The 27,222-nt window shown below is 37.7% G+C and overlaps 1 protein-coding gene across 4 annotated transcripts in view; it reads left to right on the top strand.

The window, feature by feature from the left end:
• Positions 1-27,222, top strand: part of SIPA1L1 (signal induced proliferation associated 1 like 1) — a 172,081-nt gene that overhangs the window by 116,685 nt on the left and 28,174 nt on the right. For 3 of the 4 annotated variants that reach the window (XM_081315376.1, XM_081315373.1, XM_081315374.1), the window contains exons 8-14: positions 1,643-1,800; positions 4,799-5,372; positions 7,014-7,288; positions 9,035-9,316; positions 21,537-21,686; positions 23,808-23,926; positions 26,939-27,057. In XM_081315376.1, coding sequence (XP_081171502.1) covers positions 1,643-1,800; positions 4,799-5,372; positions 7,014-7,288; positions 9,035-9,316; positions 21,537-21,686; positions 23,808-23,926; positions 26,939-27,057 — 1,677 coding nt within the window. The remainder of the gene's footprint in view (positions 1-1,642; positions 1,801-4,798; positions 5,373-7,013; positions 7,289-9,034; positions 9,317-21,536; positions 21,687-23,807; positions 23,927-26,938; positions 27,058-27,222) is intronic. The other variant, XM_081315375.1, reaches the window with a different exon arrangement.

Below are 27,222 nucleotides of genomic sequence, written 5' to 3'. Positions count from 1 at the left end.
AAAACTAATTTGGTGAATAAAAGAAGGGGAGTGTGTAGAACTTTTTACCCCAGTGCAGATGTTTTGGAGATTTTTTTCCCCCCTTCAATCACTTAAGCTGAAGTTACTGATCTCATTCTGGAAAACCATATTTACAGAAATGTTGGATGTTCGTCCTTATTAGATTTCGATTTTTAATTTCACATCAGTCCAGTGTATTTACTACTGACATTGTACTGTAAGAGTAAAAACTGGCCTAGAGCATATTCAGAGTAACAATGGAATAGCACTGACAGAATAGCAACCTTCTCCATACAGATATCTGCACTAGTAACTGGATATTTTTGTGGGGCCTACTGCTCTTTGCATGGCAAAGTATTACCAAACCAGGCCTCAGGATAATCAGCATATGGTAGTCTAATTTGTTTGCAGACTGTTTATCTGATGGAGCCAGGGTGGGGCTCGTATTGCTGTTCCACCATAAAAAAAACTATGAATGATATGCTGGTTCTCCATGGCAGTATTTATGAAATCTCTGACAGGATATGCTCCAAATTCCGTATGTTTCTGCTTTCTGCAGTGTCCTGTCATATATGCTGTGGCTTCAATCCAAAGTATTTTTAGCAGAGAAAAGGAGATGGAGAGAAAGAGACAAAAGAGGCTGTTTTGTGAAACGTTATACAATTGAAAGCAAAAGCCAGAAAATTTATAATTTTAGAAACACAATTTATAAAGCATAGTTTTACAGTAGTGCAAATAAGTTTGATAAAATATGGATTATTCATAGTAGTGAGCCATAAAAAATGCATTAAGGAGCTAGCACCAAGATTTATGGAAGATTTTATGTAAAAGAAAACTTTTTCTAGGATTGAAGAACTATTTTATCAACAGTTCTAAGGGGTGGAAAGAACTTTCTAACTGCAAAAAAGTATTTAGCCAAAAGAAATCATCTTTGCCCAGTCACACTTGTCATCTTGACAAAATTGACCTTCCCTTGCTCTCCCTTTGGATATTTTTGAAATGCTTAAAATGTTGTTAATTATTATTTGGATTGAATTGAGAAAAATGAATATTTTACAGATACATATCTGGATTTTGAAAAACTTTTCTGATGGGTTTAACTTTGTTCACATCTAATAGTTTGGATTTCATGTTAAATCAAACATATCTTTTGTTGTAAATATAAGAAACTTGAGGGTTTTTTCTCCTGAGAAATAATTTTTGAAAATATAACCTGAATTGGAAAGCACAAAGAAAATTAATTAAATTGATAAGTCTGCCAAACTTAAATCATAATTTTAATATATTGAAAAGTATTGCCTAGATTAAAAATGTCACCATTTTGTAAAGATTTAGAATAAATAAATAGACAAAAAACATAATAACAACATTTTTATGATTGTAAATTTAATTTTAGAAACAAAATCTACTCATGGAAAGACATTTCTTTGCATTAAGGTAGATCTTTAGTGGTTGTTATGGAAACCTCAAGTACTAATTTATTTTAACATTTTATATTGATAAATTTTTCATTATTTTAGGAACAATTTTTAAAAACCATCAGGTGTTTTTACATTTTAAAACGAACTAATGCAAACAATTACATTCTATAACAATATTAATGCTTTTAATTCTCATGGGTTTCTTGTCTTCATAACCAAAGCTGTTAAGAAAACGACACATTGGGAATGATATTGTGACAATAGTTTTCCAAGAACCTGGAGCCGAATCATTCAGCCCAAAGAATATTCGTTCTCACTTTCAGCATGTCTTTGTCATTGTCCGAGTGCACAATCCTTGTACTGACAACGTTTGTTACAGGTAACTGTTACAGTGTTTATGATGGTTTTGCATGACAGAGGATAACTTTTTATTTATTTTTTTTATTGAAAAGTTTTAAAAATACAGTTTTCCTTTAAAAAACCCCCTTCCCCCTCCCTACCTCCCCTCCCTACCTCCCCCCTTCCCCCCCCTCCCCCCCTCCCTCCTCCCCCCCCACCTCCCCCTAACCCCCCTCCCCCCCCCGGACTTCCCAGAGCTAAATACAAGGTATATATATATAAAAAGGCAATCATAAACAACCATATACTAACAACTATAAATTCTAAAATCCATCACTCTCTAACTTATATAGGATCAAACAAAACTTAGCATTATTAAATATATATAGAAGACAAAATAAAAAAAGAAAAAAGAAAACGAAAGAAGACTTATTCAAATGCTAGATAAAACTTCTTGACCCTATACTTATTCTGGATAAACTCAATCCATTTTCTCCATTCCATAATATAATGTTCTTGCGAGTAATCTTTCAAATAGGCCGAAATCTTCGCCATCTCTGCCAAGTCGGAAACCTTTAAAATCCACTCTTGTATAGTCGGCAGTTCCTCTTTCTTCCAATATTGATAACTTTTTATTTTTTATTAACCACCCAGAATCCTGTAGATAGTGAGATTGGCAATGACTAAATTTGATAAATAGTTGAGCTCCAAATTTTTATTCCTAAGCAAGGCAGTTGCTAAGTGAATTCTGTGTCATTTTATGACCTTTTTTTGGCACAGTTGCTAAGCAGATCACTGTGATTGTTAGGTGAATCGTGCAGTTGTTAAGCAAATCTGGCTTCCCTCATTGATTTTGCTTGTTGGCAGCTGGCAGGACAGTGCAACAGTAATAAATACATGCCAGTTGCCAAGCACCCTAATTTTGATCGTGTGACCATAGGGATGCTGCAATGGTCATAAGTGTGAAAAACAATCACAAGCCATTTTTTGTTGTAACTTTGAATGGTCACAAGACAAAATGGCTGTAAGCTGAGGATTACTTACATTAAGCTGCAATATTTGATCAAACCATTTTCTAATTTATTACTTCTCAGTAAAATATTTTAGATGCAATTAGAAGTAAATGGAAATCTGAGAACTGTTTAGTATTTCTATTTTTCCTATCAAAAATGATCATATGTGAGTTAAATAGTTTGAAACTAGAGATAGTGGCTTTGCAGAGCAGAATGAAAACCAAATGTATTTTATATACTAGATTTGTAGTGATTATCCCACAATGTTTATATGCAGTGGAATTTCTTTTGAATGCTCATTTAGTAAGCAGAATGTGTATTTCTGAAAGATGGCTATATTTTGCTTTCCCTGGAAAATATCCAAGACATATAAATTAAACCTTTCAACATTGGTGATTGAGAAATAAAATACTGAGGATATATTTCTCTCTAATGTATTAGAAATATAAATATTGGTTATTTGTTTCATATGTTCTCCTTCTTAAATGATCCCATGTGTTTCTATATAAAGAAATAGCAGTACAAAAAAGAATATTTCAGAAACATATAATTAACAATGAACTGTTATTAACAGTTGTTTGGAAAACTTAAATTGGTAAGACCCTTAAAATGGAAAGAAGAGACTACGATTGTATTTTCTGTTTGGGGGATAGGGCTTAAACAATAATGTAACATCACCCTGATCTCATTGTAGATAATTTTTGTAAATGTAATTAGTATTCTTTCTTCATAGATGCATTTCATAATCTTACTGCCTTCCCATTCTTCCCTTCCCCTTTTTGTCCAGTCTTTAATATAATCAGAACCCATATCATTTACAATATTTTTGAAGTGTCTCCCTAATATAATAATAACAAAAATACCCATGGAGATAATGTTGATCTTTTTTTTAGTACAGTTGTTTGGGATACGTAGGAGCCCAGTGGCATCTACCAGTACACATTTTGGACTGGTGGAGAGCAGGGAGCTTGAAAGGCAAGCAACAGACTATGATGGGAGGGGTGATGTAATTAGCAGGTGAAAGATGTCAGATTCTCAAAAATACTAGGGTGAAGTGAGTATGGCATGGACTCTTCTATTGACACTTTGAGCTAAAACAAAATGTGAGCAGTGGAAACCTGTTGTCACTCAAGCCAATAGGATTTTCATAAATTCCAATGTAAAAAGGTTGGTTAAAAAAAATTGGATCCTGCTAAATAACCAATGCAATGGTTCACATTCATTAACGTTCTATTGCGGTTCTACTATTTTACATTTTTTTAAAAAAGATGGTTTGCATCATTGCACTTTCCATATAATTCTCGCTTCCACCGATAAATTCATCTATTACTCCTTTGCTTCCTTTCTCTTTGGTTAAGGAGCAATAGAAGTAGCATTCCCTGTAAGCATTTAAAAATAATCTGTTGGCTAAGCAGCAAGTGCTTGTTTCTTTGTAACTCTGGGAGGGAATAGTTAAAAAATGGAGCAATTCAAGGTATTTCTTTTGTGTTTTCAGGACTTGTGGAGGTGGTTGTTAACAAACATATATTGTAGAGAGCAGAATAAAAAGAAATTGAATTTTGCAAACTGTTAATGTTTGAACGTTTTATTGCCAAGTAACTTCGCTTGAAAAAAAATGTAATTTATAGTTTGGAGGTTTGGAAAAGAATAAAGATGCATGTAAAATGCTATTGACAATAAATATATTTATATTATGTAAATGTATAGGGTTTTCTGCTTGAGCAGGGGGTTGGACTAGATGACCTTCAAGGTCCCTTCCAACATCATCATCATCAATAATAATAATAATCAAAAGTAATTGATATAGAGTACTCAAATAGATATACAGTATAGTGCAGAAATTTTAAAAAACAGACTAATTAATCACTGATTAATTATTATTATGTCATGAGGCATCTTGCAGTTGTTATAGAGTCTCCTCTCTGTAGAACTGGACTGTCAAAAGACAAAAAAATATATATAGCACATTGAAATGTATAATGTTTCTGCGTATTGTTTTAAATCACATTTGTATATATTTTTCAGTGTTGCTGTGACACGATCAAGAGATGTGCCCTCATTTGGACCTCCAATTCCTAAAGGCATCACCTTTCCTAAATCAAATGTATTCAGGGACTTCTTACTGGCCAAAGTGATCAATGCTGAGAATGCAGCTCATAAATCAGAAAAATTCCGTGCTATGGCTACTAGAACCCGTCAGGAATACTTGAAAGATTTGGCAGAAAAGAATGTGACAAATACACCTATTGATCCTTCTGGCAAATTCCCTTTCATCTCACTTGCTTCTAAGAAGAAGGAGAAATCTAAACCTCATCCAGGAGTAGAACTCCATAGTTCTGGCGCTGTTGTCTGGATTCTCCATGCTAAAGACTATAGCAAGGGTGTAGATATAGAGTGCCTTTTGGGCATTTCTAATGAATTCGTTGTTGTAATTGAACAAGATACAAAAAGTGTTGTATTCAATTGTTCCTGCAAAGATGTAATAGGGTGGACTTCAACAGATACAAGTGTCAAAATTTTCTATGAAAGAGGAGAATGTGTTTCTGTGGAAAGTTTCAGAAACCCTGAAGATATCAAGGAGATTGTCAAAAGACTAGAGGTTAGAATTCCTTATTTTCCCCTTACCTTCCTTCCTCAAGCGTCAATACATATAGAAATGCTTTAATTTCTCTCTTGGATCTGAGCAATAAGCTAGCAAACTAAAATGGATATAGGAGATGACCAGTGGTCAAATGCATCATTAGTTTGGAATCTCTATGTCCCTGTAAGAGATCTAAATCCAGCTCCCCTTGAAGTCCGTTGACTCTTATCTGGCACTAATTTATCCTGATTGTTAGTAGATCAGACTCTTGTGCAGGTAGCATGAAATAAACGTGTAGTACTTTTGAACTCTATCCTGGTTGCTGATTTCTTGTATCTGACATTGGTCCACCCACTTATTTTTTAAATCGTTTTGTCCTACCCAGTCAGAGCAATAAAACACCTTGTTTGCTTATTCATCTATTTTTTGTCCAGATTAAGGTCTGGCTAGTGTATTTAATATAATAGTATGTACACTTTTGCTGCAGAAATGTTATTTGTGAAATCAAAATATTTTCCATTTTATGAGAAAAGACTTAATATTTTTCAGCATTCAAAAATATTATTAAGACCATCTTTTAAGAACAGGACTTAAAATAGTAAAACAAAGAGTTCCTTACCAACAGAAAATTTTACTGAATTATAAAGAATGTCAAGTCAATATAAGATTTAATAATTAAATGACTTTTGTCAATTTGTAAATGACTTAGTCTACAAATCTTCTATTACTGTGGGTATTGTTTCATAAATTGCTACATTTAAAGTTTGTGTAGCATTCATAATTTTCAGCTAGTACTGGAATGTAGCTAGTGATTTATACAAGATCAAACTAAGCTGGAGATTATTACTCAGTAGTAATCCAGCTATCTTCCTCAGAGGTATATAGTATAATTGCTGTATGAACAAGGAATGACAGCTTCACACACTGTTTTAAAGATCTAGCCCACGGGTCTGTAACCCGCAGCTCCGGAGCCGCATGCGGCTCTTTCAGCCATCTCCTGCGGCTCCCAGTCCTCTGCTATGTGTAGTCCAAAAAAAAAGTGGGACTAAAAAAGTTCAACCAATCAATTCAAATATGCAGGGTAGGTGCATATCTCGCCTTGGCTCCACTCTTCAGTCAAACCCTGTTCTGCATATGCACGCATGTATGCGCATGCGCACACATTTTTTGCGGCTCCCAGTTTTTCCTTTTGTGAGGGAACCAGTTCCGAGTGGCTCTTTCACTGTTTCAGGTTGCTGACCCCTGATCTAGCCTATTGATTTGTGTCTCCTATTGAATACGGTTCATTGTACTAAACCAGGGGTGTCAAACTTAATTTCATTGAGGGCCGCATCAGCATTGCGGTTGCCCTCAGGGGGCCGGGTGGGTATGGCCAGGGTGGGCGTGGCCTAAGTGCGTATGGCCTACTGCGTGGGCGTGGCCAGCTCTACATTCGCATCAAGGGTGCCTATGGGGGCCTGGGCAGGAGTGGGACAGATCTGAGGGTCTCTGGGCCAGGGCCAAGGCAGTGGGGGCCGTTCCCTCACTGTTTCCAGGATGGCTTCGCAGGCCACATGAAACCACTTCGCGGGCCAGATCCGGCCCCCGGGCCTTGTGTTTGACATGTCTGTACTAAACTGTTCCCATTACATCTCCACATCTCTGTCTTTCAATTCTCAGCTCGTGACCAAGGGATGTGAGTCAGTGGAAATGACTTTACGACGGAATGGATTGGGTCAGCTTGGCTTCCATGTGAACTATGAAGGAATTGTGGCAGATGTTGAACCGTATGGCTATGCTTGGCAAGCAGGATTACGACAAGGCAGCAGATTAGTGGAAATTTGCACTGTGGCTGTCGCTACCCTAAGCCATGAGCAAATGATTGATCTCCTGAGAACTTCAGTTACTGTGAAGGTTGTCATTATCCCACCTCATGAAGATTGTACTCCACGAAGGTATTTGGAAACCAGTGAATTAATTAATATCTGTCACTGATTAAAAGAGAATCAGTTTGTTAAGGAATCAGGTTAGAAACTAGGGGACCATAAGTTCTAGTCCCACTTTAGGTACAAAGCCTTGGTGGAGCAGTGGGCTAATGCCTCCTTAAGTAACACCAGCTGCCTGCAATTAGTGCAGGTTCGCATCCCACCAGGCTCAAGGTTGACTCAGCCTTCCATCCTTCCGAGGTAGGTAAAATGAGGACCCAGATTGTTGGGGACAATTAAGCTGACTTTGTAATAATGCCGCTTGGGTGTGTGTGAAAGCCCTAATAAGCAGGCATATACATAGAATGAAGGCTACTGCTAAGCTTGTAAGCCGCCCTGAGTCTTCGGAGAAGGTCGGGATATAAATGGAATTTAAAAAAAAAAGCCAGTGACGTGATCTTTGGCCAGTCACTCAGCCCTAGAAAGCAGCCATGTGTCTATTATCTATTATTATGTGTCTATTATCTATATATCTGTTATCTTTGTCTGTGAATCCTGTCTAAAAGTACAACCATTTGAAGTTACAACAGACTGAGAAAGGGTGCTATATAGCTTATAAAGCACTTCCAGTCGTCATAAAAATCCCTCCCCCATCAGTTCCATGATCAAAATTGGGGGATTGGCAACCTGTTCATACTAATAATTTGTTGTCAAGCACCCCACAATTATGTGATCACCATTTATAATCTATTGGTTTTCCCAGAAAACCAGTAGGGATGCTGGCTGGGAACATTACAAGCTGCTGCTGCTGCCTCCCTCTCATCTCTGAGGGAGTGGCTTAAAGAGCTTCCTGCCAAGGAAAACCAAACTCCTTTGGCAGGATAGAGACACAGGATGGAGGCACATTACTCTATCCCATTGAAGGCAGTCCCTTCTGCACATGAAAGGGAGCTGGCCTCCTTTGGAAGAGTGGGTCTGAAGAGCTAAGAGTTGTTCCTGCACTCCGCTGAAGGCATTTCCTTCCAAGCACAGAGGAGAGCTCCGGTTTAAATCTTGATGATTTAAGCTTCATGTCTGCATCTCACAGAAGGAGTTCCCTTCTGCACATGAATGGGAGCTGCAATCCTTCGGTAGGCAGCTCTTTCAGCCAGCCCCTAGAGATGAGGGGGAGCCAAAATCCAAGCAGATGGGAGGGGAAGGTCCAGATCAGGCTGGAGCAAGTGTCTCTTTGCTCACGGCATGAAAAACCTACTTGGATTTTGGCAGGAAGGATTTTCAGATCTTGAGTGGAGAAGCAGTGTAATAAGACATGTGGGGTATTCATATATGGTGAAGGCCCTGGGACGCCTGGTACAGACCATGCATAAATGTCTCTCCCTCAGGGGTTGAAAATCCTCTTTGGATTTTGGCAGGGAGGATTTGCAGCTCCTAAACGGACCCCAAGAGTCTCTCCCATCCCCATAGAAGTGCCCCATGCTTCTTATCTGGACTCTGTCCACTTAACAACATCGCCCAGCCAGTGACTGCTTAACATGTGCAACTAGGAGTGACAGTATTGCAATCATTGAGTAAAGCAATCCACATGGGGCAAATTGTCGTGTGACAATTTGCTTAACAGCCTTTTCACGCAACTACTGAGATTCTGGTTCAAGCTGTGGTTGAATTATCTCCATGTGTCTATCTATGAGCTCTCTATGTGTCTATCATATCTATATGTCTATATATGAGTCATCAATCAGCACATACTTTGTTTAACCTTACTTTTCAATCCTCCAGAAGTTTTTCAGAAATTCATCGCATGCCAGTGATGGAATACAAAATGAACGATGGTGGAGTTCCATATGACTTCAAATTCCCATTCAGAAATAATAACAAGTGGCAGAGAAATGCTAACAAGGGACAAGCATCTCATGTTCAGCAAATGCCATCCCAGATGCAAAGTCCAATTACCACTAGGGTTGCCTCAGGGAAAGGTGAAGGAAAAATGCCTCCTCCGGATCGGGCCGCCAACATCCCTCGCAGTATTTCTAGTGATGGCCGTCCACTGGAGAGTAGAAGGTAGGATTCTAACTTGGGTGTGTGTGTTCTTTTTGCAGTGCAAGTAACAGAATTTTTAAATCCAAAATACAAGTGGTTCTCAATTAACGACTACTTTATTGGGATCAGAATTTCTATGGATAAAGTTGTTAAGTGAGTTGCACCCTATTTTACAACTTTTTGCCATGGTTGTTAAAACAAATCACTGGAGTTCTTTCTTAAGTTAATTATGCGGTCATTAAGCAATGTTTTCCCCCATTGACTTTGCTTGTTGGAAACTGGGAAGCTGGGAAAGGGCTGACAGTCTTCGTAAATACTTGCCTAAGTTTTGATAATTGAAAATCCTGCAATGGTTGTAAGTGCAAGGACTGATTGTAGCTTTTTTCACTTTAAACAGTCACTAAGTAAATGGTTTTAAGTCGAGGACTACTTGTATAAAGGGAGTGTTAAATTGGTAGTTCTTAAAAGAAAGCAGACACAAAGCTATCACTTCATTTTTAATCAGACCAATTTTTAAAAAAAATTTATTTGCAATCTTTGAAAAAGGCATTAAATTGACTGTGATTAATTACATTTGTATTCATATATATATATATATATATATATATATATATATATATATATATATATATATATATATATATATATATATATATATATATATAAAAGGGACGCGGTGGCTCAGTGGGTTAGGACGCTGAGCTTGTCGATCAGAAGGTCGGCAGTTTGGCGGGTCAAATCCCGAGTGCCGTGTAACAGAGTGAGCGCCTGTTACTCGTCCCAGCTTCTGCCAACCTAGCAGTTCGAAAGAACGTAAAAATGCAAGTAGAAAAATAGGGATCACTACGGTGGGAAGGTAATAGCGCTCCGTGCGCCTTTGGCGTCTAGTCATGCCAGCCACATGACCACAGAGACGTCCTCAGACAAGCGCTGGCTCTTCGGCTTTGAAACGGAGATGAGCACCGGCCCCTAGAGTCGGAAACGACTAGCACGCATGTGCGGGGGAACCTTTACCTTTACCTTTTTATTCTTTAAATAATTCTGGTTCTGGTTCTCGGTTACTTTTTATAGAAAATGTAATTACTAACTTATTGCTTGCCTTTGATCTTCCTAGGGCCTTCTTTCCCCCATCTTCCCTGCCCATGCCCACTATGAATATGTTCACCTTCATGTGTGGCATATCCATTTGGCCAATCTCTGACAATAAAACTGTGTTATCTACTTGAACACCCATAAAGCACTCATTTTGGAACTTACTAGAATTCACTTTTTTAGTTGAAGAAAGTTTGTAAAATCTGGAGTGCGTGTTCTTTCATTTCTTCTATTTTAGTTAGTTTAACGTGTAAAAAAAAAAGTGAACATGTTTATTCGTTCCATTTTTTTTAAAATTGCCATAATATAAAGTAAGTATAATTTGAAAGTTGTTAGTATTTCTTCACTGCTCTAGGTGTAAAAATAAGAAAGGGGGGAAAGATCAAGCCAATATAGTAAGTTAGGTTTCATATTTATGATCAGTTAATATTTGGTGTTATTTATTTTTCATACATATTATAAACTGAACCTTTAGAAAGGTGGTCTAAAAATATGAGTCTTAAGTCCAATTCATTTGGTACACAATTTTATATATATATTGGCTGTCATATATTCTGTCAAAATTCAGCAAAATTGGGCTCATGTAGAAGTCATTTTGATGTGACAGATTGTCTCTCCAACCACCATTCTTTTTAAAACAATAGACCTTAGAATTGAAAATAATCACTTTTTAAAAAAATCTTATGTCAAATGATATCACAGCAAATACATTTCATGGTAATTTTTTCCTGATAGGCTACTAGATTATGGTTCACTCATTGCTTCATTGTTTGTTTACTTGTTTTTCACAGGTACTAGAAATGTTGGCAGTTTATAGTTAGTTGTAATTTGTTGGTTGACTGATTTAACTTAGGATAACAAAGTGATTACGTGGGAATGATGCCTGTTCCAATGCATCCTTAGTTAGGAATAGACTACACCAGGGGTAGGCAACCTCGGCTCTTTTATGACTCGTGGACTTCAACTCCCAGAATTCCTGAGCCAGCATAGCTGGCTCAGGAATTCTGGGAGTTGAAGTCCACGAGTCATAAAAGAGCCGAGGTTGCCGACCCCTGGACTACACTGAAGAAAAATGGAATCAATAATGCTTTGTACTAATAGAAAATGCTTAGGTTTACCAAGGTGGGCATTTGTTTTTATCATTGCACTACATTTCAGATCTTGGGGAAATAGGGGCTAATGAGACATAGAATATGAAGTTACGGAATATGTAAGGAACTGAAAATAAAAACACTACATGATATAGGAGACCTGAAGAATGCCCAATCACCAAGAAAGAGTACCAACAGATATCCAGATTGTAGAGATGCTTGTCAAGGAACGAGCACAGAAGATGTTATGTAATCAGCAAATGACAAAGTTCAGAGAGCACCAAGGACTCCAAAGTAAAAGCTTAAATAAACTTATGTTTGTGAAGGATATTAACCAAAAGGATTTTATTTATTTATTTATTTATTTATTTATTTGATTTATATACCGCCCTACTCCTAGAGGACTCAGGGCGGTGTACAGGGCAATAAAATAAGAATACATTAGATAAATAATTTTAAAACCCAAATCCATCAGGCCAGGCCGGCTTGTTCGAATAGATAAGTTTTTAGATCACGCCGGAAGGAGCGAAGGTCGGGGGCCATCCGGAGTTCAGCTGGTAAGCGGTTCCAAAGGATTGGTGCACCCACCGAGAATGCTCTCCCCCTGGGGGTCACCAGCCGACATTCTCTTTCTTTAGATATATTAAAGAAAAACCCAAATAAAATAATCAGTATATCTGCTATTCATTGGAAATGCTAAAATGTTAGCAGGGAAGAGACATACCAACTTAACTCCTACCTTGGGTCATTAAAAAGGAAATATTCTATAAAAAAATCTAAAGAACAGGGCAAAAGGGAAAACAAAACCTTAAATAAATGGTAGTGAACAATGGCTAAAAATTGGCAAATTAAGAGCATGTGGGCTGGTTGGATAGCCATCACCAGGGTCCTTAGCTTCAATTGTAGGCTGCATATCCATCTCATGAACCCATATTCTTCCCAGGGCTTTCCTTTCTCTACCTTTACTTAACATCTAACAATGTCCTTTGCTAATGGACTCAGTCCTCATGTTGTTTTTTGAAGCACTTGTTTGAGAAAATAGAAAAATAATAAAACATTTATTTAAAAAAAATGTATTTTGCTCCAATTGTAGCATAAGCAGTGGTAGAGAAAGAAAGTCTCCAGGAAAATTGGGTAGTAGGCCAATACATAGGTCATGTGAAGTACAGTGAGTCAGAGGACTAAGAACTCAAGTCTTACCCTAACCCAGTAAGACTTCTGGATTTATTTGTGACTGAAATCAGGAACTACCAAAATGCTGTTGCCAAATTATAGCTCATCCTGAATTGTGTGACAGTACTTCTGAGCTGAAATTTGGTGGTACTTAAAAGTTTGTGAACCATTTTGAATTTTCAGTATTTCTGTATAAACATGATCTAAAACATCTGTTTTCCAGATAGGAATTAGTTTCCTCAATAATTAAATGAACAAGAATTGTGTTTTTGATTCATTGGTTTAATTGAGTTCTCTTTATTTAGTTTCAGGAACTGTGTGGAGAACAGATTGTGCTTTAAATTGTATTTACTGAATGCAGAAATAAAATTCAAAAGGATTCATAAAGTGGGAAACCACTTTTAAGCATCACTATGTGTTTTGGTTTTGAAACAAAACAACCTTTTTACTGTAGGGACGCCCTATTGCACAATAGTCAGTCTGACATCAATGCCAGAGAACATTCTATAACAGGGGTGTCAAACTCAATTTCATTGAGGGCCGCATCAGCATTGCGGTTGCCCTCAGGGGGCTGGGTGGGTATGGCCAGGGTGGGCGTGGCCTACTAGGTGGGCATGGCCAGCTCTACATCGTTCGCATCAAGGGGGCCTTTGGGGGCCTGGGCAGGAGTGGGACAGATCTGAGGGTCTCTGGCAGAAGGAGGGTCTCTGGGCCAGGGCCAAGGCAGAGGGGGCCATTCCCTCACTGTTTCCAGGATGGCTTCGTGGACCACATGAAACCACTTCATGGGCCAGATCCGGCCCCCGGGCCTTGTGTTTGACATGTCTGTTCTATAATATCAAGAAATTGGTCTGTAGACATCTTGAAAGCAATGAAGCAAATACGAATAGGCAGTAAATATTTGTCAAGAATGAATCTTGCTGAGATTAATCTTATTTCATTTTCTGATCAGGTAACTTCCTTAAGAAATCACAGTTTACTGAATGAATGAACAGGAAAAGCAAACAGAAGTTTGGCAGGGGAGTAAGCTGAGCAGAGGAAAGAGTCAGAAAAGAGAACAAGAATCAAGAAGATGGAAAGTCTAATAAATAATTGCCACTGCTAATAAATGCTGCTATTGTATTGTGTAAAAACATAACATTGTGGATTGGGAAGGATTGTCTAATTCAATTTTCTACCATATTCAGGAAACGCAGTTACATAAACCATGAGAAATGGCTGTCCAGCCTCTTAAAAAGTTCCAAAGATGGGGAATTCTATAGGTTGACTATTCAGCTGGTATATAGATCTTACCATTTATAAATGAAAGGGACGTGGTGGCTCAGTGGGTTAGGACGCTGAGCTTGGATCAGAAGGTTGGCAGTTTGGTGGGTTGAATCCCGAGTGCCGCATAACAGAGTGAGCACCTGTTACTCGTCCCAGCCTCTGCCAACCTAACAGTTCGAAAGCACGTAAAAATGCAAGTAGAAAAATAGGGACCACTACGGTGGGAAGGTAACAGCATTCCGTGTGCCTTTGGCGTCTAGTCATGCTGGCCACATGACCACGGAGACGTCCTCGGACAAACACTGGCTCTTCGGCTTTGAAACGGAGATGAGCACCGGCCCCTAGAGTTGGAAACGACTAGCACGCATGTGTGGGGGAACCTTTACCTTTACCTTTATTTATAAATGAAGTGTGTGATTGGAGCATTGTTTGTTGGTGATCCAGTTGAGGCAGCTTCTGGAACACATAAGACAGAGAGTTCACTGAATAAACAAGCAGGAGTTCAATAGCGAAGTTCAAGGGTGAGGGAATTCTTTTTGTTGTTTTGTTTATCAGAGGAACATACTAGAGGAAAACTGTTCTTGTAAACTGTAAGAGACATGCCATGTCTGTTTTTCTTTCTGATGATGACATAAGCTGTTTATGTAACAAATGCAGTCCGACTGCCCTCCTGAAAGGGAAGGTGAAGGATGTAAAGGCAAAAGTGCCCATCGAGCTTATCCAAAAAGAAGAGAGTTATTTGAATTAGAAACAGGAAGTGTTTTTGGAGGTTGAGTGGGAGCAAGGAACCTCCAAAACGTAAGAAAAAGTCACGTGGAGAAATGGAGGAGTGTGAGAGAAAGGCCCAAGTCTGTAAAGAATGCTGATTGTGATCTTTGAAAAATCATGAATCTGGATCAAGTGCCAGAGGATCGAAGAAAAGGCAAAAGTTATTTTGATTTTTAGAAAGGGGAATAAAGTGGAGCCAGAGAACTAACAGGCCAATTATCTTTATGTCAAAAACAAGCCAAATTTTGGAATGCTTTATTAAGCAGTTTGTGAGCTTTTCTATAACAATGCATTGCTTTGCAGGAGCAAGCATGGGTTTATCAAGCACAATTCCTGCCAAATCAACATGTTTACTCTTTTTAATAGAATGATAGTTTAGTTGACTACAGATAAAAGGTATGGTGGATAAAGGGTACCTTGATTAAAGAAGATGGCAAAATGTGGACTAAACTATGCTACCATTAGATGGATAGAGGTGGTTAAACAATAATATCTAATCCGTATACATCTGTGGCTCCATGTCAAATAGGAGAAAGTATGAGTGTCATGTTCTTTCATATTTGTAGATTACACAAAAATGGAGGATATTATCAAATTTCAGGAGGATGTTAAACTGTAAGAGTAAGCATAAATCAGCAAGATGAATTTCAACAAGGACATGCCAGAGCCCTACACTCAAACAAGAAAAAAAACACAAAAAAAACACTGAATGTAGAGTATGCACAAAAGGGATCTGGATGTTTTGCTAGATCACAAACTAAGCAAATCTGCAAGAAAAACAAATCTGTCTTAGGAGGTGGTGAATTCTCTTTTGCTATAAATGTTTAAATGGGTAGCATGGCCAACTTTTGAGGAAGTTATGGTAGGAGATCCCTGCAACTACATGAATTCCAACCACTTACATTCTGTAATTATTTATGTTTTGTTATACTGTACAAGTAAAACATGACCCTTGTGGCTTCCAGCTAAACATGCCATAACAGCACTAAATTTCTAGTCTATTCTTTGGAAATATTGCTTGATACTTTGTTAACTCACTTCTACTCATACTATTAGCCAACTAATTTTGTAATTTTAATTCAACAACCATGGAGATAGTTGGAAATCAGCAATATTATACTGTGGAGGCAAAGGTAGAGAACAAAAGCATTCTGCCAACCCAGAAGCAACAACAGATATAAACATTTTAAGAAATCTTAATGAGAGGATTTGCAAGAAATATATGCTATAAAACATCAGCATGAATTGCAGAATAATTTATTTTGTATATAAGTATATTTGTCTTAACTTTTTTAAAAATGGAGAAATGATATTTCCAATTATTGAATCTCATGATTGCTGAAATTGTAACCTTGCCTCAACACATAGTCAAAATTTATTCTTTTACAGCTAGTATTGCAAGGAAAATATTTGGTACTAAATCTCCAGTGACTTATCCAAGGCTTAAGTACTGATTTGGACAAAATTACCCAGTACATAACTTCTGGAGATGCCAGTTGCATTCAATCAATTTATGTGTTGTGCTTAAGGTAGCATTTAAACATTTTTTTTAAAAAAGTTAAGTTTTTCTGTCTGCATTAGCTGATTTAACAATGGCTATATGCTTACTAGAATCACCCAGTATTGTATCAGGGCTAACTTACATATTGGTATTTCCACAAAATCATTAAGAGAATTTGCCAGAAGAAAATAAAATGAACCATTTTAAGTAACTTTAACCAAGATAATCTTAAAAGGATTTTGTTGCTTTGATGATGATGATGATAATAACAACAACATAACAACAACAATAATAGAATTGGAAGGGACCTTGGAGATCATCTAGTCCAACCCCCTGCTCTGGCAGGAAACCCTATACCATTTCAGACAAATGGTTGTACAGTCTCTTCTTAAAAACATCCAGTGTTGGAATATTCACAACTTCTGGAGGCAGGTTGTTCCAATGATTAATTGTTCTAACTGTCAGGAAGTTTCTCCTTAGTTCTAGGTTGCTTCTCTCCTTGACTAGTTTCCATCCGTTGCTTCTTGTCCTGCCTTCAGGTGCTTTGGAGAATAGCTTGACTCCCTCCTCTTTGTGGCAGCCTCTGAGATATTGGAACACTGGTATCATGTCACCCCTAGTCTTTCTCTTCATTAAACTAGACATACCCAATTCCAGCAACTGTTTCTTATATGTTTTAGCCTCCAGTCCCCTAATCTTCTTCGTTGCTCTTCTCTGTACTCTAGAGTCTCAACATCTTTCTTACATCTTGGTGACCAAAACTGGATGCAGTATTCCAAGTGTGGCCTTACCAAGGCATTGTATTAACACTTCACATGATCTTGATTCTATTCCTCTGTTAATGCAGCCTAGCACTGTGTTGGCTTTTTTGGCAGCAGCAGCACACTGCTGGCTCATATTTAAATGATTGTCCGCTAGGACTCCAAGATCCCTCAAGCAAGGTACCACCTATACTGTACCTGTGCATTTGGTTTTTCTTTCCTAAATGTAGAACCTTACTTTTTTCACCATTGAATTTCATTTTGTTAGATAGCGCCCAGTGTTCGAGTCTGTCCAGATCCTCCTGTATCTTAAGCGTGTTTTCTGGAGTATTGGCTATTCCTGCCAGCTTGGTGTCGTCTGCAAATTTGATGAGTTCCCCATCTATCCCCTCCTCCAAATCGTTGATGAAGATGTTGAAGAGCACTGGGCCCAGAACAGAGCCCTGGGGCACCCCACTACACACTTCCCTCCAGATGCAGTTTCATTGAGGACCACACGCTGAGTACGGCCAGTCAGCCATTTGTAAAGATAAACCATATCTGATTATCTTTACAAACTTTTGAATTCTGATAAGTTATACCATTTTGATCATAGGGATGTCACGCCAAAGTCAATTCTAACCTTTGGTTAGTCAAACAGTATCTGCCATACAATCTTTTTCTAATATGCTGTATTTGATTTAAACAAATAGCATTAGTGGTATAATTTTTCATGTAGCTGATTAAGAAAGGGATGAATTTGTATGAAGGTGAACCTGAACGTGAATTCCAAAAGACAGCGGTAAAGTGCAGCGGTCCCCAACCCTTTTGGCACTAGGGACCAGTTTCATGGAATACAATTTTTCCATGGAATGGGGGATGGTATTTTCAGTTTCACTCGCTCACCTGCTGCTTATCTCCAGCTGTGTAGCCTGGTACCAGTCCGTGGCCTGGGGTTGGAGACCCTGGTAAGTATATAGGTTGGTAGTAGGTTTTTACAGCAACACTATAAAGCTATGGGTTCCTTTTTATACTATAAGGCATTATATTTGCTAATGCCTTTGAACACTATTGCAATAATTTATCCATCCTATTTCTGTTGTTATGGGTGCAAGAAAATTGGCTCAGTTGCATGTCATACTGTTGCTGCTACTGGGGCCAGAAGGTAAGGCAAGTTCTGCTATCGATCAGGTTTTATAATTGAAATGAGTTGCTTATCCTGGGTATCATGGAGTATTGTTTGTAGGTGTCGGTTTTAATCTTTGTCCCTGCAAACCCCCCCCACCCCGATGAGCCACTGTTGCGAGAAGGGTGGTAATAGAAATTATGTACAGTCAATCAATCAATCCAGTTACTGAACTTCTATCTGCATATACATTAGTGTCCTGTGTTCATGCTTCATGTGTACTCTCCAGGGGTGCTCCTTCCTGCTACAATTAACACACACACACACACACACACCAGTACATACACACACCCTCCCTCTCCCTCTCTACCTGCATCCATCCATCTATCTGCTATTTTTATGCTGGTATGGAAAATTATCTTTCTTATATTTTAATGTGCATCAAGAGGAGCCTTAAGGATTTCTGAGACGAGGAGATACTTAATAAGGATATGGAGTAGAACTTCAATTAACAGGAGAAGGGAAAAATCACAGCATGCCAGTAATGAACATGAGAAATATCACCATTTATTTCAGCGCCTACTGAAGTGTTCTCACTTACATTGAGCATTGCTTGAATGATTTTGTAATTTTTGTTTTCCTACCACTGGTTTTTTAAATAAATGTTTTGTATAGTATAATTTCTTTTTATCATTATATGGCAATAAGTTTTGTATTAGTAAGTGGTACAGAAATATATTTAATAAATAATACGATTGTTTGAACATGTGCCATGAAGTCAGTGTCCGCTCTTAGATATATATTTTTTCATGAAGATTCATGTAGCCAAAATTATACAAAATTATTATTACTCTGTTATTTGGCATGTACACTGAGAGATTGTGCACTGGAAACATATTCCTTGTGTACCTGATCATACTTGGCCAAATATAATGTTCTATTCCGTTCCGTTCTATTCCACCTTCTACTTCAGTTTGTCAAAGATGTACCTTTCATCACTGTAATTAAATCAATCCACCTTGCAACTGACTACCCTTTTCTCTTACATTCTACTTTTCCCAGAAACTTTTCCAGAAAGCTAGGACTTTGCATATCGTGTTTCCAAAGTGTAATTTAGTGGGAATTCTGAAGTGATTTGTTTGAGATCCATTTGTTTATATTTCTGCTATCCATAGTATTCACAGGAGTCTTCTCCAACACCAAAGTTCAAAAGGAACAAAACTCTTCCTATCCTGCTTCAACTTTCACTTCCATAGATTATCACAGGGGAAGCCATTGCTTGTACCATTCTGATCTTTTGTGATTAAGGCATATCACATAATCTGAATATCTTTTCCAGTATCGTATTCGTTATTCTAACAAGTGCTACTCTAGTGTATTACTTGACTGCTGATTCTTTTACTCTTGAGAGTCAATTGTAAACGGCAGAAGGTACCTATCACTTCAATATCATGGCCAATTCTCAGTCTGGTTGTTGTTGTTGTCATTAGTTTGATCTTCATATTTAATCTTGGTTACATTTTTTCACTGCTCCTTGGTTTTCATTACAAGAGCTTCCAGATCATTTGCATTCTCGGGTAATCAGAACTGTATCATCAGCATAGCACAAGTTATTGCTGTTTCTTCCTCCAGTTGCAAAACTACATTCATCATCTTCTAATCTAGCTTCCCTCAGCACATGTTCACTATGTAGTTTGAATAAATATGGGGAGAATGTGCAGCCTTTTTGCTAATCAGAAGAGACTGTTTCACCATGTTCTATCCAAATTTTGAGTTTCTGACTTTTATATGCTTCGCATGAGGACAGTGAGATGTTTTGGGATTCTCATTTTTCTAAGAACATTCTGCAACTTGATTTGATCAACAGAATCAAAGGCCTTTCTATAATTAGTCAACTACATATTTGATATTCTTTGGCTTTTTCAATTATTTAGGGTACATCAGAAATAATGTCTCATATTCCAGGGGCATTTTCTAAAATCAGCTTCAACATCTGGCATGTCCCTTTCCAAGCAGGGCTCTAATCTGTGCTGGATGATTGTAGGCATTATTTTCCTAGCTTATAAAATAAAATAATGTACCCAAAGAACAGAAACTCTGCCCTTGTGATAAGGGGAAATTAACAGTTGGGTCATGTATTATTATTCTGCTGCCTCCTTCATGGAGCTCTCCAAAATGTCCTTCTCTTTTTTACTGATTTGAATTAAAATATTCACAGATTCCCAGCAGTACACAATTAGGAATGTAAATATTTTTCTGGATATTCTTTGAATATGGAGAAAGATGGTTTATATTATAGATTTTATTTGTTTACTTGGTTTGATTTTATTACTTTTATAAAAAAAATGAATGTGCAAATCAAAAATAGAAGCGGGTTTTTTTTTTGTTTTTTTTAGGAGGTGATAGTTCAGGAATATAGGGACGCGGTGGCTCAGTGGGTTAGGACGCTGAGCTTGTCGATCAGAAGGTCGGCAGTTTGGCGGGTCGAATCCCGAGTGCCGCGTAACAGAGTGAGCGCCTGTTACTCGTCCCAGCTTCTGCCCACCTAGCAGTTCGAAAGCACGTAAAAATGCAAGTAGAAAAATAGGGACCACTATGGTGGGAAGGTAACAGCGGTCCGTGCGCCTTTGGCGTCTAGTCATGCCGGCCACATGACCACGGAGACGTCCTCGGACAAGCGCTGGCTCTTCGGCTTTGAAACGGAGATGAGCACCGGCCCCTAGAGTCGGAAACGACTAGCACGCATGTGCGGGGGAACCTTTACCTTTTTTAGTTCAGGAATGCTCAGAGTATAAGTCTATTGATAATGCTGTATTACATGCATTTTTAAAAATATTTTAACGTTATATTTCTTTAACAAATATAATGGATATAATGGATAGGACACAAGCATAGAAACCAAGTGGCTGTGAGTTCTAGTCCTGCCTTAGGTATAAAATCTGGCTGGGCCAGTTATCATCAGCCCAATTCTTCTCACAGTGTTGTGAGGATAAGAGGTGGAAGGAATATTAGGTATGTTCACTGCCTTGAGTTGTTTATAAAAATATAAAGACCAGATATAAAATAAATAAATAATCTAGTAACTATTAAGACATTCCTTACCTTTGCAATAAAATAAACTTTAAAGTGCCAATATTGTATGTCCTTTTATGAAATAGCTCAATTAAAACACATTTTTAAAAAACTCTTATAAATCACTTGTTTATTTGAAACTTGGGTAAAACAGGTTCTGTTTTCATACCCTTGCATGCAAAGAGCAATTCAAGTTTATTTTTGCAATCCTTGGAAGCATTTTCCCCCCTGTGTTCCTGCAGTCAACTTCATAGGGAATAGATTTATAAAAGAAAGTGGATACTATTCTACAGCTGGTTTTATTTTTATTGTTGTGATGAATTGCTGCTGATGATGTGGCAGTTCACATAAAATGTTACCTTTTTGATGGTTATTTAATAATGCAGAATTTGAAATTGTTTGTATTGAACAGATTATCTCCTGGTTCTGACGTCTATGTCACAGTGTCATCCATTGCTTTAGCAAGATCACAGCAGTGTCGTAACTCTCCAAGCAATTTATCATCCTCAAGTGAAACTGGCTCTGGTGGAGGAACATACAGGCAAAAATCTATGCCTGAAGGGTAGGCCACATATGTGTTTATTGCTTTATGCTTAGGTCTTATGCTTCTTTTAATGTGCGTTTGGTGACTTCATTTGAGTATCTGAACAGGGGGGAAAAATAAGGATACTGGATCGTATAGCAAGTGCTCCTAATGTCATGGCTTCTCAACACAAAAAAATTAGGTAAAATTAAAGCCTAGTATTCTGGTGTCTTGATTAAATAGTTTCTTGTATTACCACATCTGAGGTAGCATCTTGAAAAACTATTAATATCAGTTCTTTGCTGAAAAGTTAAATAAAACATTGCACATTACAACTTTGCTTAAGAATGCTTGCTTGTGCACAATGTGTTCACACTGACACAGAAAAGATATGTTCTGGAGAATCATTTCAGTGTGTTTAATTACCCACGTTCTCTATTTATTTTGAACAGGGTGCTATAACTTAATAATTCATCTTCTTGTCATCTCCCTCTTCAGATATTGCAGATGTAACTAGCAGTGTTACATATCTTTATTCTTGGCATCTGTCATACTCTTGATTAAGCTCAGAGACTGCAACTGAATATAAGAAGCCAGTTTAAACCAAAAGCATTTGTTCCCATATTGTGTTACTGGGCAGATTAGAAGTGTAGTGGGTAACAAAATGTTTTATTAATTATGAATGGTAGCCTCTTAACAAAAATAGGAAAACAAGCATACATGACAGCTACTGTGACTGATAAAAAAGCCACAATGTTCTTGACTTACGGAGTTAAATTTGTACCTATAATTATTAAGAAGCAGTAGGTTTCTCACAACCTGTCAGCATCAAAATTTTACAGTACGAGTATATGGTATCCTTGTACTTGAATATTATATTCAGTGTCTTAAAAATCTTGTTATCCTTTAAAAAGCCAACACAAGTAATTAAGAATTCGAAATAATTTCTTCATAAGAAAAGGTTACAATCCTGGGGCTTTTTGATTAGGACAAATGGTTAGTACAGTAAGGACTAGATAGCATTGTGTGGAAGAAGTGGTAAAAGAAGTGTTTTCCCTCTCCCAATAATAGATTCTAAAGCTAAATGATAAGAGAGGTAAGATAACAGAGATATCACCTTCCCCCCCAACATCCCCCCTTCTTTTCATAACAATTTCAACTTAGGAATTCACGTTCTTATGAAAAGACAAATTGAGGATAAGACTCAGTAGCTACTATAGTCACGATAGTTACATGTAGCCTCCAGATCCAAGGCAATTTGACCTGAAATAATGGTTGTTGTTACTGAATGGTAGGAAAGCCTATGACTCTCATAAGCATTGTTGAGTTGAATAGCGTTCTTATTTTCCTAAGTCTGTTCAGGTAACCAAGATATGCCATTGATGACAATTTGTTTAATCCCTGCTCATTTGACCAACAAATTCTCCACTGTCATTTTTGTCTTTAGTCTACTTCTGTCAACTAACTTTCGTCCTCTGTCTAATGTCTAGTAACTATTGCTGAAGCTATGATGAACCTTAGGGTAGTTGACAGGACCCACCCCAAACCACGCCTTAGGAAGACAAAAACTCTTGGAGTCAGTTTTAGTCCAAAAGGAATCTTTACTAGGACATGCTTGGTTGTGGGAATACAAGACAGGACTTAGTATTGTTTTACAAATTGAAATTTTACAAAGGGTACCCGGTTCAACCCCCCTTCCCTCAATCCCATTTGGTCAGCCCCCATCCTTCTACTTCATGTCATCCCTTTCGTGGGGGAAGAAAAGGAACTTCGAATCTTTATGGTTATTGCCTTCTTCCTCTCCAGAATTAAAAGAAACCACAAGCCAGATACCTTCTCTAAACCTCCCTTTTGATCCCCCTAGTTCAAAAGGTTCCCTTGGCCTTTGAAATAACCTAAGGCAGGCTGAATCCACATACGCTCCTCCTTCCTCGGGAGATGGCAGAATCCATAGGGGGGGATAATGTTTTAAACATACATTTATGAATGTGATATAAATGGATTCTGACAGTAGTATATGATTTTTCAAAATCAAGGATACAATTGACCGTAGCTAACGATTTTGGAATGGTTGAACAGATTGTAATCTAATATTTAGGAAACGTCTTTGAATAGCATTTCCCATGTGCAGAATGGAATAACTGAGATTCCTTTACACAGATTTGGAATGAGTAGAAGATCTCCTGCCTCCATTGATAGGCAGAACACAGATACTAGTGGCAGTGGCAAATCCACCCCAAGTTGGCAGAGAAGCGAGGATAGCATTGTTGATCAGATGGGTGAGTATTTCTTTCTTGCATATATTCTATTTCTTGTACCCCAAGGTGACTATGGCAACCCATTCATATGCAATAAGTATTTATCTTTTTTGTTTTTATTAAATCAGAATGAATTATTGTAACATGTATCCAATATTAGATGGCACTTATTTATTAGAAATAAAATGTCTGTGGGGATTAGATACATCATAATAGCCCAGTCCCTGGAGTGCTTTCTCAGAAAGTTGTACTATAGACATACTTGGCTTTATTAATGTTTATTTGTTTTAGCGCGTGTACTTTTCCCCCCGAATATAGCATCTGGTTCATCAGCTTATTTTAATTTTCATTGTGCTGCTTTCCGACAGAAAGGGGTATTCAGATAAATTGTTTGATATGCTTTCGATAATGCACAAATGTAAAAATGCAGTAAAATGTAACTGAAATCTGTATTTAGTCAAGATATTTTCTCCCACTAATGTGTATGTCATTAGTTAAGATTTTAACTGAAAGAAACTTTCTGAGCCATGCAAATCCTCAGCATTCAGCTGATATTTATTGTTGAGTCTTTGTATGGTGTTCTCAGCATACAGGCCTGGTTCTATAGCTGCTGTGCTTGAATCTATTACGTTAGATTCCACTAAGATATTCGAAATGATAGCAATTTAATATCCTCTTATTAGACCAGTGTTGCATTGTGACAAATTGTAGCCAAGAAGCCAGTGAAGCCAAGCTAAGATCATGGCTCCTTGGTTGGCTGTATAATGGAAGTAAAATGATATTTCTAGAAGAACTGATGTATAATCACTTAGTCTTAATTGTTGGGGGCAATATGCTGATTCTGCAAACCACTTAGGGAAACTGTAAAGCACTCTGAAGCGGCATATAAGTCTAAGTGCTGTTTCTACATTGGATAGTTGAGTAAAAAAAAACGCCAAAGAAGTTTGGAAACAGATTTGCGGAGTAGAAATTGGCACAGGTCAAGCTCAGTTTCTCTCACTACTTGGAAGATCAAATGATGGGAAAAGAAACATTCAAATACAATTTTACCTTGAAAAGCAAACATTTTATATAATGTTACATTGGAAAGCAAACAGATATTACAGTATAATTTTCTCAGGTAAACAGGAACATTTTTCTTGTCCTATCCTGCTTGACAATAATCCTGAAAGTAATCCATTGTCCTGGGCAAGCTGAGTGATAGAAAATGGCATAATGAAAGAAACTGAAATGGCTCCAATTATGTTTATGCTTATAGTAGATAGCTACTATGTTCACGAGGAGGATTTAGGACAGAGTGAAGTATTTAGATATCACTGAGGAGCTGGGAAGAATTTTGAAAATAAAATACAGTATTGAGTTTCAAAATGTATACTTTTTCTATTCATATTAAATCCATCTAGTGATTCCCACGGAGCTTAGGACCGCCCCCGACCTTCGCTCATTTCGTAGGGACTTGAAAACTTGGTTTTTTGAGTTGTCTGGCCCAGACTGAGGGGTTTTAATTTTTAATTAATGGGGTTTTAGTTAAGTTCAGGGATTAATTTAATCTTAGTTTTAATCATTTTTAATTGTATATGATGTATTTTAACTTTTAATTTTCCCTGTAAGCCGCCCTGAGTCCTACGGGAATAGGGCGGTTGTTGTTGTTAGTTGCGAAGTCGTGTCCGACCCATCGCGACCCTATGGACAATGTTCCTCCAGGCCTTCCTGTCCTCTACCATCTTCTGGAGTCCATTTAAGCTCACGCCTACTGCTTCAGTAACTCCATCCAGCCACCTCATTCTCTGTCGTCCCCTTCTTCTATTGCCCTCAATCTTTCCCAGCATTAGGCTCTTCTCCAGTGAGTCCTTCCTTCTCATTGGGTGGCCAAAGTATTTGAGTTTTAGCTTCAGGATCTGGCCTTCTAAAGAGCAGTCAGGATTGATCTCCTCTAGGACTGACCGGTTTGATCGCCTTGCAGTCCAAGGGACTCGCAGGAGTCTTCTCCAGCACCATAGTTCAAAGGCTTCAATTCTTTGGCGCTCAGCCTTTCTTATGGTCGAGCTTTCACTGCCATACATTGCAACTGGGAAGACCATAGCCCTCCCAGAACTACTTAGCAAGGAAAAAAAAACCTCTGTGATTATACATATCTTTAGTCTCCATTTGGAGAAACTATTTCAATCACATCTGCTTTTTCATTTTTTATTGTGATGGTAAAATTTGTGATTTTCCAGAATGACTTTGCAGTTCACATATTGTATGTTGTTGTTTTCACTTAACTAACATAAAGTTCTGTTATAAAAAGTACAACATTCAAATACCATTTTTTTAATTAAAAAGTAAAGAAGATAAGCAATTTGGTGTAAAAAAGACTTAGTACAGCATTACCTATCAGCCTCCCTTAGAAATAGGTTTGTTTTTTTTAAGACAAGGACCATTTTATACAAACCCATATAACTGTATTTTTATAATTGTGAGTTATATTCAGCTGATATAAACAGACAACCTTGCTAACAGAAGCTTATTTGATTGAACAGTATTCAGACAAGAATCCATGTTGGGCAACTTTCCTCTCCTGTCTTCATCTCTTAATCTGCCCCCTTCTATTAAAATACATAAAGTGGAAAGTAAAAAGATTGCAAAAAATAAGTGTTGAAAATTCCCTCCCTTGCTATTCCATTAAAAACAAGCTTCTGCTAGGGAAAAATGATCCACGAGTGGAAAGGCACTAAACAGATACAGCCTGATATAGCAAAGATTTTATTCTTCAGCTTTTAAGTCAGCAACATTAGAAAACAGATGTTGTATTCTGCTTCTGCTTCTTATAGACCAGGGGTAGGCAACCTTGGCTCTTTTATGACTCGTGGACTTCAACTCCCAGAATTCCTGAGCCAGCAGGAATTCTGGGAGTTGAAGTCCACGAGTCATAAAAGAGCCAAGGTTGCCTACCCGTTACAAACCAACAACAGTTTCCCATTTTTTTTAAATGCCAGGCAATAGTTTTTTGTAAGTGAATGAAAAACACCATTATTGTATGCTATATTACAGAAGCAACATGCCATCTGCCTGCAGTGTCCAAAGTGCTGCCATCCTTCAGAGAAAGTCCAACTGGAAGATTGATGAGACAGGATCCAGTGGTTCACCTATCTCCAAATAAGCAGGGCCATGTAAGTTCATCTTCCGTTTTTTATTCAAGATGTCTTAAATAAAATGATTGAAAGATAAAAGTGTCTCTTAAAAAAATTGTACTTTCCCCAAACGATGTCTGCTTTTCAGAGTACAGATATGCAAACTATTTATAATAATCTCATTATTTTAAAACTGAGTATAAG

The sequence above is a fragment of the Vipera berus genome, assembly GCF_964194415.1.
Source record: "Vipera berus genome assembly, chromosome: 1".
NCBI classification, from domain to species: domain Eukaryota; kingdom Metazoa; phylum Chordata; class Lepidosauria; order Squamata; family Viperidae; genus Vipera; species Vipera berus.
This window is presented reverse-complemented; position numbering and strand designations above follow the sequence as displayed.